This window comes from Anguilla rostrata, chromosome 1 (genome assembly GCF_018555375.3).
Source record: "Anguilla rostrata isolate EN2019 chromosome 1, ASM1855537v3, whole genome shotgun sequence".
Taxonomy (NCBI): Eukaryota; Metazoa; Chordata; class Actinopteri; order Anguilliformes; family Anguillidae; genus Anguilla; species Anguilla rostrata.
Window position 1 is genome coordinate 66,689,096 of NC_057933.1, and position 19,000 is coordinate 66,708,095.

Consider the following 19,000-nt stretch of genomic DNA (forward strand, 5'->3'; position numbering starts at 1 on the left):
GTCCACATATATTAGAATATTTGTATTTGCACTCTGAGGTCAATTGCCACAAATAGTCTAATGGAAGTGTCGGTATTGGTGAAGCAAAGAAGTAAACTCTCACATTGCTGTGGCACACAGGCCTACTTCGAGCAACTTACGTAAAACTGTTTTATGAAAAAACCCAACTGTACATTCAAATATATATGTATTCATATATTTGATTTTCAAAAATATATCAAATATAAAATGTTGATTCAATCTGCTGTATCTGCCTAAGAAGGTAAAACATTTTAAGCAACACCACCCTCCTTTCTGCCTTAACTAGAAAGAAAAGCACAACTTTGTGCTCAATGACCTCAGTATTATTTCCTATTTTCATGAAGAGTTCTTTCTGAAGGTTTGGATTTCACTTACTTTCTGAGTGTACAGTTTAAGGAATTAATATGTCTGCAGTTGGATCGCACTGAAAAAGCCATCATCTTTCACCTATTCCTCCACATAATATATGATGACGGAGATGATGACATGGCTCTCTTGCTTTGACTGATGGACCTCTCCCACACAAAAAACACAGTAAGTCATACGGTGTGACTCATACTTCCGATCTGTCTCTGACTTTACTCTTTGTCTTAGTGAAACTTCCTTCGTCACGTGGCAACTATTTATCTGATTGTATTGAGTCAGTGATCCCAGTGAAACTGTATCAGGAATCTTGTCACTGTGCAGATAATCCCTCAGTTGCTGTGCCATTATTTTCCATATCACTGGTCTCTGTCACTGTGTCAGTGTATCACAGTATTAGTAAACTGTGTCAATGTTCCCTGTATTACTGTGTACAGCTTCCCCACTCTGAAGCTTAGCTATCAGTAATGACTGTGAAATGATGTCACTATGTCATTCATCCGTGTCACTGTGCCATCTCCCTGGCAGGACTCCCTGTCTCTTGCATTTGTCAGTGTCACTGTTCACTGTGTCACTCAGTCTGTTATGTTTATCAGTGTTTGTTATTCTGTCTGAACAAGAGTGAGGCCAGTCACCTGGCAGGTAAAGCCCCAGTCGCACACTCCATGAAGAGCAGAGCACTAGAGCCTTCTACCACCCATCAATTTATCACACTCTGCTGCCTCATGTCATCACCTGGTTCTGCATGCACTTCTTTTCTGGTGAAAATAAGTAGGACTGGCAAAGGACAGCAAAACCTGCTATGATACCTGGAACACCCCAGCTGTGCTCATTGTACAGTGTTTAAGATATTTTAAATGGAACTCCTTCACTTATTGCCCATTCCACACACGTAAAAGAAAGATTCATAGCTGGATTTCCAGTCTTTAAAATTTGTCTATGCTAATTTTTGAATGAGAACAATAATAAACATAATAATAATAATAATAAACATTAGTCATATAGTTCCATTCAGGCAATGTATGCAGGCCAAAGCACTTTAAACAGGGATACAGAGTAAAACAAAACTACAGATTGACATAACAATCTGGATTTTTTTAAAAAAAGAAAAATAATCAACCTAGCTGTCATTAGAAATAACACTTCATTTTTTTATGTATTCAAGGTCTGGAATCTTGTGTATTTAAAAACATTGGAAGTACTTTTTTGAGGTAGGAGTAAAAGCCTTCCAGTCTGTATTCTACAATTTTTTAAATCAAGAGAAGGAAATTATAATTTAAGAGGGTTGTGTATCTTTGAAACATGTAAAGTTAGAACCAATGTAAAATATAGATGTGTCTCAGTTTTGGGAGTCAAGCTATGGAATGGTCTTAGAGATGAGTTGAAATTGTGTAGATCTCTGTTGAGTTTCAAAAAAGCCTTAAGATGTAAAATAATTAAGGATCACAATTCAGAGTAAAAAAAAAGAAATATTCTTTTTTTTGTATGGATAAAATGTAAAATAATTAAGGATTGCAACTTTAGAGTATTTTTTTGTACTACTGATATTATGGGTTATATTATGGTTGTATAGGATAGGCAATAATAAGCCTTGGGTTTCAGCCTATTCCTTTTTCGGTCATTGATTGTGTGAATTTTATTGTGTGAAATGGATTAGTGTAAACATGTATGATGATGTATTGTCTGTTGCATATCCACACAACTTGTCAAATTTTGTTCCTTATAATGTGTGACCGAAAATAAACTATATTCATTCATTCATTCATTCATTCATACATTCATTTATATTCATTCATATTCAATAATTAAAGCTAGTACGATCTGACTGTGATTCCAACAAAATGGTGGAGTATGAACAGCTAGTTCTCTTCAAATAACGAAATTATATAACAAAACCACAGTGCTGATGTGACATGACACTTACTTTTTTAACACACAGCACAATCTACGCAGATAGAGTGTTCACCCTGCAGTGCCAAAAATCTCTCCACTGTGAGAGGAAACAGCACATCCAGATATACCCAAGCTTATTAGAATAAGCTTTTCACACTTGGAAAATCATCTCAAAACACTAAATCCAGTGGGTTTTATGAGAACTCTGCCTGACAGTCTGGACTTGTAGTGTGGGGAATGTAGTTTTTTGCCAGATTTTTTGGAGCACAGACCTAGAGGAGACCAGTCTTCAGCTGTGAATGCAGCCTCTTCTCCAGTTAGTTGCTGCGAATTAGCATGTAACATCATGTGCATGCCATCAAATTCAAATGTATTAGAATTGTATTTCATGTGCAGTATGTGGTATTTGTTAAATCTGAACTAAATGCATATGATTTGTATTACACATTCTGATCTACATACAGAACTGTATGTTCACATTTGAATCACATGAATGTCATGTATTTATACATTCAAATATGCTTAAGATGGAGGGCATTATGTATATTCATCCATTATGGAGAGCAGGGTGGAATGAATGATTAGTGGAGTGGGGGCAGGGCAAGAAAACCCTGAAGGAAAGACAGACAACTCATCAGTAGGTACAGCATAGTTTTTGAATGTGATAATTTTTTTTTTTTTTAGCCCAAGCCCAAAATGAATTAACCTGATAGAATGTAAAATATACATTTTGCTTTTAGATGTTTTTTTTAAATTATTTTATTTTACAGCCACACTAAATATTAGCAAATATAAAAAATGTACAACAAATTTGGGTGCAGTGTTGGGATCTAAATTATTTCTCTGAATACATTAAATTCACAGGAGAATTGCAGAGACAATGCATCAAGATGACCTCTTGAGCAAGGTCATTCCAGTGTGATGGGGTCACGCGAAGGAGGGTCAGATTTTATAAATAAATCAAGCAGTGACGTTTTGGTGTCTAGCACATTGTCAGACCAGTGCTAGGCCAGACATAGGCTTTTTGTCATCCTCTACAGTAATCCCGTTGTCGCTCTCCTTCCATACCCTGGGGGTCTTTATTGCCCCATTTCACACAGCGCTGATAATGGAACACTAACAATAATACAGCCTTCAACCAAAATATCCAGATCCCATTGAAAACATCACTGTGTGTACCTCACCCCTGACATTACGATCTGAATGCCAAAAGAGGAACCGAATTCAGGCGTTTAACACTGCCCTCTCTGTGACCCCTTGGCACATTCTGCTTCACCCCATTGGATGCAGGCAGAGGGAGGGGTGAGAGAGGTTAGCGTGTGTGTGTGTGTGTGTGTGTATGTTTCTTAAAATACTGATAGCATTTGTAGCACAACATGTGTCAAATATGTGTACATACTCTATCACTCTGTCTATATAAATATATATATATATATATATATATATATAGTGGGGCATGAAAGGTCGACCTACAGTTTAACAGTGTGCATGTGCATATGTGCGAGCATGCGCATTTGCCTCTTTGTATGTGTATGTGAGAGCGCATGCGTTTGAGTGTGTGTGCGCTTGAGTGTGTGTGCGTGTGTGTGTGTGTGTGTGTGTGTGCCCCAGCTCGTAGCTCCCAGGGAGATCTGTGACCGACGCTCCTCAAGTTGAGGGTTCATCGTCAGTTCACAGTGAGGTTCAATGAGCGGTCAGCAGGCCGCGGCTGCCTGGGATTTCTCTATCTCCCTCGCTGTTTTTTCACCAGCGTTAAGCAACCAGGCAGCACTAACCAAGTGATGTATTAAAAACAGGAACTGCTTTATTTTTACTGCTGAAGCATACTGAACTGCCAAAGTGGTCCTGCTATCACTCCTGGGGAAGAGACTGCGCAACCACTTGCACATGCCGGAGAGAGCGTTCTCATCGGTATGCATGTGGTTGTTGGTGTATATTGTACCCACCCTGTGTCTGTGCACGTGTCTGTTTGAATAACAAAAACATTTCTAACTAATATTTTATGTTGGATCTTCAGAGAGAATGTTTAATTTGAATCTTCTTATATATATATATATATATATATATATATATATATATATATATATATATATATATATATAGAGAGAGAGAGAGAGAGAGAGGGATAGAGAGAGAGAGATAAAAAGTTAGTATATATAGATATATAAAAGGCAATTTCAGAGAGTAAGCTATATATATATATATATGTATGTGTGAGTGTGTGTGCGAGAGTGAGAGACACTGTGTTCCGTCTGTGTGCATGAGGGTTTTGATTGTAATGAAAAGGTGTGAGAGGATGATTGCAATGTCAGCAGTGCAGCCAGGAATTTAATTGGTCCTTAGTGTCTTACTTTGGCAAAGGACACAGACGCCAAGCTAAATTGGGAACTGACCCAAAACTGACCTGCCGATTGCCATTGAACTGGTGTTGAGTTCTCAGATTCTGCCTGTGAAGGGTCATAGATTCATATAAGGCAGGAGGTGAATAGAACCCTTAATCACACCAAAATCTGACACAAAAATCTGATTATTTTATTGTGCCTGTAATTTGCTGCTTCTCATATTCAAACAGCTACTTGAAGTTAGTCACAGCTGACAAGGTGGTTTATCTTTTAGCCTGACCTTTAATCTAATAAATGAAATTCATGCATTAACTCTTGCTATTTGAGTCACATATTGTTATTTAATATCTGGGTTTCATAGCCACACTGCGTGTCCTTTTGCCCTTAATGGGAATATTTCAAATGAGGCAGAGGCAGAATCATTGGAGGAGAAACATAACGAACCCTTTGTCTTTGTTGTTCTCATTACGATAAATTATAGTGTATTTATGTGCATGTATGCATTTAATGTGACTGCAGCTTCCTCATTTATTCTTTTGTGTCGGGTTCAAAGAGCATAAAAACCTTTGGGGGAGTAGAGCTTGGAAGGTTTTCTTCAGGTCAGATGATGTCTTGAAATGAGAAACATGTGATTGCAACACAAATGAGATTCCAGATTGCCTTTCTTTATCAATTTCTTTAACATTAAGGTACATAGACATTTTTTATGACAACTGTAAGTGTATTAGAATGGTACAGTGGAAACCTGTCCATTTTAGAGACTTGTATGACATTCCATTGCACCTAAAACACCTAAGCCACAAAGATCTGATCTGCTATTACTGTATATCACGCAAAAAGATTTGAAAAGTATTTGAAACACTAGAAGTCACCAGACGTCATTAGCTTGTGGAATGGAAATTATTTTATTTAGTAGAACAGTGCAGAGAACTCAACATATCAACATGCAACTGTATCAGTTCACAAAGACAAATGTACAGTAGATACACAGCTTATTCTGCAATCCAGAGCAAGAAGTTTAGATTTTTTTCATTTTTAACATTTGGTCCCACTCTGTTAAGAGCTTAATTAACACTGTTAGAGTTGGATGATCAACACTGGACATTTTCCTGTGTGTTTCTTTTTTGTCATGTATTTTTTAGAATGGGGATTTTACTATTATCTAAGAAATAAGAAAGTAAATACATTATTGCACTATAAAATACATTTTTAATTTAATCCACAAATAACTTCAGAAGTCCAATGCTATTTAACAAAATATGTTATATTGAGCATCGGTGAGACAGACTAATTAAAATACATGCTACTATTACACTGAACTCAGTAAAAGAAAACTGTGGAATGTTAATGTAGGACAATTCTTGACTGAAAAGAACACATCACAGGGTCCATTTGTGCCCTTAAACACCTACATATAGTAAAGTACTCAACCTGAATTGCTTCATTAAATATGCAGCTGCATAAATTGATACAAATGGAAATCATGTATGTACATTTCTCTGGATAAGTGCATCAGAAAAGCATATAAATAACAATTATAATAATAATATTCTCTGCTGGGGGCTTTGCATGCTGCTTGCTGCAGAGTGTGCTGCTGAATTTCATTTCACATGAGGAATCTAAATGGCTGTTCTTTATGGTTTTAGCCCGACCTTTGTGTCAACCCGATGAATTGGCTTGAGCATATCAGCTGTGCTGGCTTTTTTCCCCTCCTGACTGTCCTATTAACTGAGTGAACCGAGGTGTGGGTCACACTTAAGTAACCTTATCTTGTAATTGGGTTCAAGGTTAAGTGACCTATGGGCACGGAGGTCCAGGGTTAAGGTCAGCTTGTCAGAGAAATAGGCTGGATTTAATCACAGATGGGGGAAGAAATCAAGACCCAGGCTTTGGTGATCTGGGTAGGCCGGACAGGGAGAGAGCGGTCAGTGAGGGTAAAGGGTTGGTTGCTACGCATTTCATATTCGAACCAAGGTCCTCCAAGCTTTTAACCTTTAGCACAAATCGATATTGACAGCAATGCAGCTAATATTCATTTTATAAATGGGGAAATTAAACAAGCCTGGCTTTTGAGTGCTCTCAGCTAGCTAGGTGCATCAGGCAGCCTCCTAATTGAAATGTAAAAAAAAAAGAATGGATGAAAAATAGCACTGACAGGTTTTCACTTGCTATGTCTCTTCTCAGTTTCATTGCAGCAGGATATGAATGGCCAAGTGTCTTCCAGTCCAACAGACAGGACCCACAAACACATCCACAGTCAGCAGAGAGGAGTGGACAAGATTGGACTGCGCATGTAAGTACATACACTATATATAATATAAAACGCAGACAACTGAATCTTGTCTAATATTTCCAAACTGATAATTTTTTAAAGCAAACATATTTTTCACCAGAGGGTTTAAGGACATTCCTGCACTCACACAATCAGTAGAGAGAGATAGAGAGAGAAAAAACTTCAACTAAGGTCTTGCAATATATTATAATAGGATACAAACACAGAGTCACACATGCACTTGCATGCACAACAAAGAAACATGAGCACGCACATACAGATAACAATATAGATAAATATTTTAAAGTTTATGTTCAAGTTGGTTTGAAAATCTGAAGCTCAGATTTCCTTTAACATTATTGAGGTAAAGATTTGCTAAAGGCTAAAACAGCAGTGTCCCATCCAAGAGGAGCTCACAATCCAGTGCTCTATCTTTTACAGGTCAAGCTTCCATCCAATTTAGACGGAAGGATTTCACTGAATACCAAAAGCGCTACTGGACCTCAAGGGCTCCCTGAATGGTAGTTTCAGGCTGAAACCCACTCTTACATGTGTTCACTAAGCACCTCACTCCGTGGAACTCATTAATAGCCTGAGTCAGGCTCTGCAATTAGTGATTATGCCACATTTGTGGTAAACTCTTGACGCAAACGAACCCCCCCAGAAAGAACACAATCTGTTTTGGCGTGTTCCCTGTTCTGCCTCTGCCTCCCCCCAGCTGTATAAGAACCACTGATGACTCAGAGCAAACAATGGCCACTCACCACTGAGTGGAGTCCTAACACTTCCCTGAACACACAGCTGTCACCAAAATAAAACCAAATAAGTTTGAGAGAGTATTCATGTGTGATCCTTGACCACACAAATTTCTTACATTTCTAAAAAATGATGCCCTCAGTACCATATTCCCTCATTCTTTCTTCTCAAATATTCTCTTGTCATGTGGAAAACATTCCCCTTTTGCTTTTATACTGGCATTTAGAAAATCACTCTTAGTCCTTGTCATGTTGTTTTCACCTTACAAAGACTCTTGAATTGTACCATCCAGATGGTCATCAGTGCACTACTGTCACCCAAATGATGGATGCCCACAAATCATACTCCCCATTTAAGAATAGGGTCTTCACTGATTCAATTAATCTTCAAGCCCATGTCTGGGTATTTCTCTTCAGTTTAAAATGAAATCTCCTTTCCCTCACAAACAACTCCTGTCATATGACCTCCATGAAATGCACCCCTCCATATCTTACTCTGAAAAACACTCAACATTTTGAGTTCACTATCTGGCTGCCTTCTGTACTCTGTATTCTGGGTCAGGATGTCTTATTCGATAAGAACACAGACAGTTATCTTGGGTCATACTTTCACTTCTGAAATCTGGAATGTGGCACTCATAGAATGATCCTTTCCTGGACTCTGGATTTCCTTTTTTGTGATAGTCTCCAAATCTTCCAGAGCATGTTTTTATGTCCTCTGCTTGTACTAGTTGCTCAGTGTGCCTTTGCTTGCCTTGCCAACACCCGAGTCACTCCCCTTGTTTCTTACAATTAAACGGCAGATAAGAAATTCAGTTACAGTTCCAAGATTGTAACTTGATATTGGTTTATATTGGATAGCAGCAACTATACCTTATATAATTGCTTTATCAAGATGTTTTTGTGAAATTGAGTCTTTATGGAACAGAGAAATGTGTCTAATCTAAATTGTTTCAGTGAAGCAGTAAAACCTGCCAATATATTACATGAATTAATGTAATTATCTTCAGACAATGTTCACAACAAATTAAGAAATTAATTCGTTATTTGAGGTGGAGTATTGAAATCATATATTTATGTTACTCACATAATCTTGGGAGTAATGTCTGACAGGCCTTTTGTCTTTTTTAACTAAATTGCAAACTCTCTCTCCCTCCCTCATTCCGTCTCCTCCCTCCAATTTATGTGCTGCCATCTTTGACCTAAACTGTGACCCCCACCTTAAGCACATTTCAATGAAGCCACTGGATTTATTTTGCCCATAAATCACTGCTTATGAAAGCCTTCCAGCAAAGAGAAGGTCAAAGTCATGTATGGGATAAAAATTAAATTACAAAGATGGTGAGTTCAGATAAGAGGTGCCAACATTAAAGCAGCACATAATGTACATAAACCTTTAGCAAAGACTCTTACTATTTCAGGTCTGCTTTACCGATCTGCAAGCCATCGAAGAGACAACATAGACTGGCAGCAGTAAAAAGAAGAGATACAAGAGAACAAGTAATGTCACATAGTAAAGAATGCTGACGTACAGTATATAATCTAAATATAATGTGGCTTGCAACAACAATGTTGAGCATAATCATGCATGTAACTTGCGGCAATTACTTAAAAGGCCAACTACTTACAGTAAAAGAAATGAAACTCCAGAAATAGTATAGACTGCTGTAAAGCTAGGATCAGACACATTGGTTACTCACGATTGGCTTAACAATGATGCAATGCCTCTTAATTGACAGTTAATTACCTGCTTTTGTGGTTAGATGTTGATTCATTGTGGCATTTAGGAATTCAGAATAAAGCAACAGGGTGGTCCTTGTTTTTATCCATTTATTTACTTATTTTTTTACCCATGGGGGGGGGGGGGGGGGTGGTCTGCCAGTCTAGTTTTAAAGAAACCCATGCTTCCCAGTGGCCAGTTCTGTTGGGGTGTGCAAAAACAAAGCAGAAATGTTAAGTTATTTTGTACACATCTGCGGGAAAGAGAAGACGGCAGAGGTTAATTTAGTTTGTCTCAGAGATCAGCCAATGAGACGGCACAGCGGTGACCTCTGAACTCCGAGCTTTCCAGCTGGCTGGTTGGAGGCGCACCGTTCACTTGACCCCTTGCCCTGTATGGTAATTCTATTTGAGGGAGCACGGCCATGAAAAGAGAGGCGGAGCAACACAGAAGGCTTTCGCGTTCGCCTTAATCTTCAACAGCCGCCGTTTACCTTTTCAATTTCCACCCTCTTTATCTCTACCAATCTGTTCATCTCACAGCTTTTTTCAATATAACATAAACACCAAATCCAGCCGATTATCCTCAATCATCGTCATATGCCTCACATGATTAATATAAAAACGCAATTTCTTCAGATCACCTCAAACTACTTATTGCTGTCCATAAACACGCACATATTGCCGAAATAATGCCCATAAAAATGTTTTTGTCACGCCTGACCTGAAATACCTGATATGTAGGATATTATTGTGATCTAGAGCTCAGTCAGTCTTTGGTGGAGGAGAGGTGATGTGGGTTGGTCCGAATGCCCCTGATTTATGGGATGACAAGGCACTCAGCTCTCACCATTGACCTTAAAAGTCAACCTGTGAGGTCCAGCCACTCTTGTTGCAATGAACTCGAGTGATAGTTTTTCAGTGGCAAACTTTGCTGTGGGACACATCACATAAGCTTGGGATTTAAAGCTGTGGTCTCTAGACTCCATTTAGACCTATCAGTGGAAAGGTGCAATATTTTTTAAATAGAAAATGGCCTGATCTGAGAATATTTGAAAATACAAGAGCAGTCTCTTATAACAAACAATGAAGTGGTGATGTGGCACAGTAGTTTAGAAATCTGACATGAAAAAAACCACAAACAATTCTGGTCTTCTATGTATATCGTCCATACATACAGGATCTCGTAATTCTAAACATTTTTTCAGTTGTAAACCAAACGCATTAGGATTACAGAGTGAAATAAGCATTATGTTTCTTAGGCAACAGTCTTTGCGCTCAGTTCAGAGTATTTTCTCCACCAGTGCTTTCAAACAAAAGCTTTGATTGTTTAAAAGATTGAAGATTGATCTAATATTGTGAAATAAAGACATTTTAAAACACACAAGAACACATGGACACAACCACTTTGATGGATTATGAAAAGACCGGTAATGCTTACACTTAACACACTTTCATATGATGACTGCTTACCCAGCAACACTACAACACCTTTGCCTCAGCCCAATGGAGAATGTTGTCACTCCAAAAAAAAGACCAAATTATCTCCTAATAAAACATTGATTTGAATTGTGGCTCCTTAACATTGTCCCACCCACTACTAGATTCAGCACTTATTCACATTCCTATTTGTTTCCCTTACTGTCCATGTACCACACACTCGCTCTCATGCCATCCTACATTCCTTCATTTTCCCTCATTCATTTTCTGTCTTTCCTCCCTTTCAGCCCGCTCCTCTCTTTATCCATTTCTTTCAACATTCTCCTTATGTCACCACCTTCATCTCTATCCTTCTTTTGTCTTCTGTCAGTTTTCCATGATTTCCCTTTTTGGTTCACATCCCTGTTTTCCCTCTGTTTCTTTCTTCTTCTCCATTTCTTCCATCTCGCCCTCGACCACTCGCTCTCTCAGCACAAGGCTGTCAGAGATTTAAAGACCCGGTGAGCTGTGAAATCACACAAATTGCTGTTGCTTTACATTTGGCCTACTGACAGAGGGAGAGGGAGAGAAAGAGAGAAGGAGAGAAATGGGGGAAGGATTTTCTGCTCCAACACTTCCAAACCCATCCTGCCCCATCACTATTCACACACACGCACACACATCTGCACTACCCCTCCCCCCCCCTCCCTCCCCACACCTCTGCCACTTCACTTCAGTGTCCGGGTCACTTCACAGAGCAACGTGGCACAACAGCCCCGAGACTGATAAACTCCTCAGACCTTCTTTTGATGAACGCTCTCATCCAACACCACGATGAAGCTGCAACTGAATACTGAATATGAATGGCATGCTGTAACCTTTTGTTTCCTTCACCCACATGTATGCCTTCATTACATACTGTAGTTCTAGTTCTAGTCTAGGGGGCGACATAGCTCAGGAGGTAAGACCGATTGTCTGGCAGTCGGAGGGTTGCCGGTTCAAACCCCGCCCTGGGCGTGTTAAAGTGTCCTTGAGCAAGACACCTGACCCCTAACTGCTCTGGCGAATGAGAGGCATCAATTGTAAAGCGCTTTGGATAAAAGCACTATATAAATGCAGTCCATTTACCATTTAGTTTAATATGGGGGCGACATAGCTCAGGAGGTAAGAGCGCTTGTCTGGCAGTCGGACGGTTGCCGGTTCGATCCCCCTGCCCTGGGCATGTCGAAGCGTCCCTGAGCAAGACACTTGACCCCTAATTGCTCTGATGAATGCGAGGCATCAATTGTAAAGCGCTTTGGATAAAAGCGCTATATAAATGCAGTCCATTTACAATAAGTACTGTCTCAGCAATAAATAAGTGCATAATGGAGTCCATAGGTATTTGGACAGTGACACAATTTTTGTTGTTTTGGCTTTTTGGATTTGAAATGAAACAATGAATATGAGAAGAAGAAGATGAAGAAGATATACTTTATTGAACCCCGTGAAGTAATTTGTCCTCTGCATTTGACCCATCCTTAGTTACCTAGGAGCAGTGGGCAGCTGCCTCTCTTGTGCTGCGCCCGGGGACCAACTCCAGTTCTGAGGCAAGTGCCTTGGTCAAGGGCACCTGCAGGAGCGCACCTAACACGCATGTCTTTGAGTGTGGGAGGAAACCGGAGTACCCGGAGTAAACCCACGCGAACACGGGAAGAACATGCAAACTCCGCACAGAAAGGCCCCAAGCCGAGATTCGAACTCACAAGCTCCTTGCTGTGAGGCGACAGTGCTAACCACTATGCCACCATGTCCACCCAAGCCACCGTGTCCGCCCGAGGGTAGAGTGCAGACAGCTCACAGTTTTAATTTAAGGGCATTCTTTTTATACAGTTTCCCCAATTTACCAAAATCACTTCACTTTTTTTTTTAGACCGTTCGCTTATGTTTGCAAACATTTGCAGCGAACACAAAGCTAACGGAAAAAAGTTTGAAATAGTTTGCAAACGTTCGCGAACATTCGCCTTGCTCGCTGAATTTGAATGCACCTCTGATCTCTTCTTCTGTCCGTTAGAGATTGTACCAGAACTGTTCAGTTTTTAAAATGTACTTTTTTGCACACTCCACGAGGCCTGCTTTACTGCCATTGAAACTTCTTTGGTCTTCAGGCTGAGACACAACATCAACACAAGAATCAACTCTAAACCATTTGTTCCCTTACTTGTGCATAAACTAATGATGCAACAACACAAAGCTGACCAGGAAACAGCAGCAGCAAATCTCTAGTTACTTTTGGGCCACCAAAATGAAGGGACTATGTTTCAAAAAAGGGCTGCAATTCCAATGAACAAATGTGTCCCTGCTGAACACATCTAATGGAAAAGAAATCCGTATGCCTCAGCAGCCCAAATGCAAACTTTCCTAATTGGTGTGCACAATTATTTACTATAAACTGCCATCTAGTGATATGTTGTTGGTATTGCAAGGGTGCACTTCGCTCGGAGAGTAGTTCAAAGTTTATGCTTATCAGTGCTATACAACCTGTTCTAAACCCACTTCATTAAAGATATACCTTAATGAAATTCAATTGGCATCGTGTATCAATACTATTAGACAAGACATTATTTAATTAATTTCAGATCTCTGAGATAATTTGATGAAGTAATAAAATATGATTATTGCCACATGACAGTATTATAAATTTTTCTTTAAATTGCACAGCACAGCTAGGTAATTATTATTTACACAGGAGTGAGCTTTCCTTGAGGTGTTAATCAATCCATGTGACGTGTGTACAGTCAACACGAACATTATCCTTTCCTTAGGCCTCATTGTAACAGCACTAACTGAAAAATGAGTATATTGGACATAGCATTACAGTAACTTTGCAGAAACTCCTATTCAGAGTGGCTTCCGAAGGTTGAGAATGTCACTGATACTATCACCTGCTAGTCACAGGAATATAAAAGTGTGACGTCACCAAGTAGGCACAGGAGGCCAATTGCAAGAGATAACCAGCCAAACAAATCATTAGTATTGTAAACGAATGTAAATACTATGACACAGCTACCATTTATTTACATAGCTATTCCTCTAACATTATTATTATTTAAAAGGTTTCTTTTTTAATGAAGGGAATCCATGCAGTCTGAAGAGGTGGTTCTTCAGTCGGTGTAGGAAGACTGTCCATTTAACATAACAAAATCCCATGCCACTGGAAATATGAAGACGGTAGCCTCTTTACGTTCTCTTACTTTCAGTCATTTAAATGCGTATAATTCAGTGGCGGATGCAAAATCTGGATCCATCCAGCGGTGCCATGTAAGATTTGGCAACATGTCCTGGGCAAATTATCCTTATTTTTTGCTATTAGCTACAATAGTATTTGAAGCAGAGCGTTGTGATGTTTGCATTTGCTGAGTATATGAAAATATACGTTCGTTTTTTACAGAAATGCTCTGTGATAAAACCGCAATTATCGTCAAAGTTAATGTGCTTTAAAATATTATTTTTTTCTCAAGGGGGCGTGCTCGCGAAACTGGTACACGTTTCGACAACCTCTGACTCTCGGAAGTAGATGCATTGTTGTGTCAGGTGAATGGCTGGAGTTTCACGCTGCTGTTGATAGACTTCGAATGAGTGGTGCATGCTTAATCATTCAAGAGATAAGTGGAATTACTAAGACAAAGTTTATTGATGTTTCTTTTTAATCAAGCGTTGATAGACAGTGGGCTACCACTGCACGGTAATGGGGACATATGTCAAAACAGCTATTGATGGAACTAGCCGGCCACCAACGTGTTCTGCAGTTTTCCACATTAGTTAGCCAAAGCAAATAACGGCGATTAAGCAAGTATTGAAGCTGAACTCCCTGCTTGTGATATATCTGAGTAACGCAATCTAGCTAACTCGGTTGTTTGCAACATACCACAGTGTTGTGCCTTCCAGGTTTGATGTCCCCCTTTTCAAAATGAATACACTCCAGAATAACCCAGTATGTTCTTTTTTTTTAAATGAGGACGACGCTCGTGCAATCGAAGACGCCATCAGAGCAGCAATAAAGGTAGTCCTTAATGTTTCCTGGACAATAAGCAACAAAAAGATGCAAGAATTCCAAAGGATGGTGGCCGAAAGGGACAGAGAAAACGAAATTCTGAAAATCCGAATGGAAAATGCTGAAAGAGAACTCGTAACGTTGCGTCATTTCAAGTACTCAGTGGAGCAGTGTGACGATAGTCTGAACTCAGACACAGATGGCACCCATGGGCGGGATGCCTGCCTTTCGACTGAGGAGAACGAAACGCAGCGTGCTTGTGCGGTGCCATTTCTGCATTATGAAGAGAAAGTGGTGCTGAGTGAATGCACACGGAAGAGAGAGATTAAGAGTGAGTACAAAACATTATGCTGTTGAGATCTTTGATTTGATGCTCATACCCCGATGAAAATTCCAGCTAAAGCCAGGATTCTAAGATGATTTAAGCTGTGTTTTTGACAGTTCTAGCTGGTCATAGCTGATCCATGGCTTTACAAAGCTGGCTAAGATGGCAGAGTAAGCTGGTGGTCAACTAGTGGACTAGCTGACTATATAGGTTGGTCAGATTGTGAATGGCTGGTTAACCAGCTAAAAGCGTTCCGGCTTCAAGAAACACAGCTTAAACCACTTTTAAATACAGTATATTAGGCCTAGTCCTTGCCTAATTGTCTAACTACACAAATATTTCTTAAAGCATGCCTGGACCATTTGCATATATGAAACCTGTTATATACTGCAAAGGAGGGAATTCTGGCATATGAACCTCAAATTACTGTCACACAAATGGCGGTCCAGTGTCACACAAATTTCAAATGCCTGGCTGTGCGTGTTTGTCATTATCACAGGTCCATATGAGGGGACATACTCAGAGGCACATCCTCAGGAGAGGGAGGCTACTGCATGCATTTGGGAGAGCCCTGCAATGACGGACTTAAATGACAAGGTAACCAGTGAGAGGACCACAAGCCCCATCACATCCGGGGCCCAGTCAGGTGGGCAGCCAGAGTGTGGCAGGACATTGACTATCGCCAAGGTGAAAGAGGAGCCTCCCGACTTTGAGAGCATTTACTTCAAGTGGGAGATGTCTGAGGAGAGTGTCAGAAGGGTGGAGTGTGAATCTTACCCAGGACCTCCTCCATTTGCTCCCTTCTCCCAATTCAGAATGGGGGATTCTTTGCCTGCGGGAACCCAGATCTTCAGCTTCGGACTCTCTGAGCAGCCAGGAGAAAGAGGGGCAACCTCATCGTCTTGTCTGAGAAGTATGTGTGTGTCTGTGTGTTTGTGTACCGTACTGATTACTTCAGATGTATGTCCATTCCGTGTGTGAGTGTGCATGCATGCATGTACATTTCTGTCTGTATGCACCGTAATGATATTGTCTGGTTTGTGTATCTGTGCACAGTAGTTTGTATCTGTTAAAGAGAAACGAGTAAGGAGGTTCCCTTTTTATGTAAGATTCTTTGGTCTGATGAGTGTATGCAATGAAGTCCAAATACCAATATATTCTCAAAAAATTATCTCAGCACAAACTTTTTAGTAACATTTTAAGAATGTACCTCCCACCATACTCATCATTAGGCAGTAATCTAACGTTTGTGTTTCAGAGCGAATCTCTAGCAGAGAGAGGCAGCAGAAGTACAGAGAGAGGATCCGAGCTGACCCAGAAAAAGAGCGTGCCTTCAGGGAGAAGGACAGAAACAGGTACTGAGATTCAGCCCAGGGCTTCCCGGATTATCTGTCCTTGGTTTGTGGTCAAATGTTCATTGAATATAAGAATTAAATTGTGTAAAATTGTGTAAAAACCCAAGTTGTTCTCATATGATTTTCTTTTATGATGCCTGGAATCCTCTTTCTGTATTATGTGATCACAGTGGGACTGCAATTTAGGTCTTGATATCTGTATTTACAACATGTATGCAATTTATATCCCGTTAGAAGCCCTGTGACAGTGTAACAAAGTTCCTATAGTGACCGTGGATTGAGCTCAGTGTTGTTCTGTTTTGAGCTCAGTGTTGTTCTTGCCTCAGGCACCGTAACAGGAGAAAGGCGATCTGTGACTTGCCGGAACACAGCCAGAAACTCAGGAGGGTGGCCTGGAGGGAGGCGTCCAGACGCCACCGCGCCCGGATGAAAAATTCTGCGTCCAGATGACCCCAATCCATGTCCTCCTGCACGGACTGTTGCAACCGCAGTTCACTTGAATTTTGAATTCTTTAGCTGCCTCAAGAAAACGTGATTTGTACATAAGACCACAGCTGTGTACCGGATCATGTGACCACTGTACTTCCCCTGATTTATTCTCATTGAGTGATGCTCATCCATGACCTTGAACAAAAGTTACACATATGAACTGACCTTAAACCAGCCTTTTGGCAACCGTGATCCTAGCTTTCTGTTCTTCAGTCTTGGGGGGTGCTTATGGAATAAACTGAAAACGAACACAAACTCAAAGTCATCTGTTTTGTTGTAGATGCTGCTCCTGAAGTATGAATATGAAGTTGCAGGAAATATTTTAATTTCCAAACTAGCAGCCATATTTAGCTTTTAATGAAAAAAAAAAAACAAGCTTACTAATACACAAACTATGACAGTGCAGATAGGTACTGTAATTTTAAATATTAAACATTCACTTCATTGTTGCATTTTGTTTGGTGGTGGTGAATTGGATCAATAGTTGAAAAATGCAAATTAAAAAATATATTTACCTTTGTTCACTTCATAGTTTTGTTCACATAAACACAGAAATATATGATTCATATGTCTGTTTTTTTTAGTTACATAAACATACAAAAACCATCAATGAGCAATAGTAGTTACAGCAGTTTGTCATATTTATGCATTTTGTTTTAGATTACTAGTAATGACTAGTGATTCTAATTATTTGTAACTACCCTTTTCAATAATTTTTTTCTTTTTTCTTGGTAATAAATTATTCTTTGGTATGAACTAGATTTCTCGTTTTCGTTTTTGGCAGTGATGGCTGCTGGCCACCTTCAAGATCGTGTTTAGTAACAGCGATAGTAACATTCTCAGGAATGCTGCTGGACCAATGGGTGTAGTCTTGGTTAGTACTTCGATGGGAGACCTCTGGGGAAAAGTTGGTGCTGGACGAATGGGACAGTAGGGGACACTCTTCCCTCCAAATGCCCCAGAACAGTGATGGGGGCACTGTTTCAGAACATGATATTGTGTAGCTGAGCCGTTAAACAGATCCTGAGTTGTTGCGGCCATTAAAGATCCCTTGCCACTTAAAAAAAAAAAAAAAAAAGTAGGGGTGTTAACCTCGGTGTCCTGGTGAAATGCCAAAAAACTGGCTGCCTACATCTGGCCTCCTGAACACTGCCTAGACCTGATACATAATCCTGCAACATGATCCCTTGCAATCTCTACCCATTATAATCCCTCGGTCATCACTGCAAAAAAGAACTGTATTCTCAGTTCACCTGCCTGGCTAAAGGCTAAATTAAACTGCAGGTGTGTAGTGCACCCATCTGACATTCTGACCTAAAAAAAAACAACCTCTAATGTGTATCGCTGCCTGTCTGATTCACAGAACCGATTTTGTACCTGTACACTTACTGTATGTCCGTATAGGGCAAAAGAAATTAATAATTTGATTCTTCTGGGGTATCCTTGGATGACTAGTTTGTTTCTCTTTGTGAAAAGTGGAGTGGATGTTTTCCATGAAGTGGTACCTGCAGCAGAGTCCTCTTAGTCATGCAGTGAATCTAGCAACAGTGGTTTGTCAACCACTGGTGTTCTGTGAGAAACCCCTACTAGTGATCCATGAGCAAAGTTCCAATTAGATTAATATTGTACATTCTGAAGCTAGCTGGTTTATTGCTGTGCTGACATTGCTTGGCTTTGCTCATAACAAAAAAGAAAAAAATAAACTGGTACTCCTCTCCCTTTATTGAATAAAGGGGCTTTTATACTTACAGTATGAATAATTGGTGTGTTCTGCTGAAGGCATGGAAAACTGTGTTCAGAAATAGTTGGAAGCATGTGACCAGAGGGACACGGGTTTGAATCCCAGTTAATCTCCTGTTTTTATAATTATGTCCAATAGTATACATGAGGAATGCATAACAGTTTAGCCTATTTATGTTTCCTAGACAATAGATTACTAAGTAAGGAAAGGACACGTGAAAGGAAAGGAAGCTACCCTACCCTGGGTAAATAAAGGTTAAATTAAATAAATAAA

General features: G+C 39.8%; 1 protein-coding gene across 1 annotated transcript; it reads left to right on the plus strand.

Annotated features, from left to right (window-relative positions):
• Positions 1 to 14,326: 14,326 nt before the first annotated feature.
• LOC135263351 (uncharacterized) lies at positions 14,327 to 17,241 on the plus strand. The gene is made up of 4 exons (XM_064351278.1): positions 14,327 to 15,148; positions 15,642 to 16,055; positions 16,401 to 16,497; positions 16,824 to 17,241. Exons 1-4 carry the CDS (start codon positions 14,734 to 14,736, stop codon positions 16,945 to 16,947), a joined length of 1,050 nt encoding a protein of 349 aa, XP_064207348.1. The 5' UTR covers positions 14,327 to 14,733; the 3' UTR covers positions 16,948 to 17,241.
• The last annotated feature ends 1,759 nt before the right edge of the window (positions 17,242 to 19,000 follow it).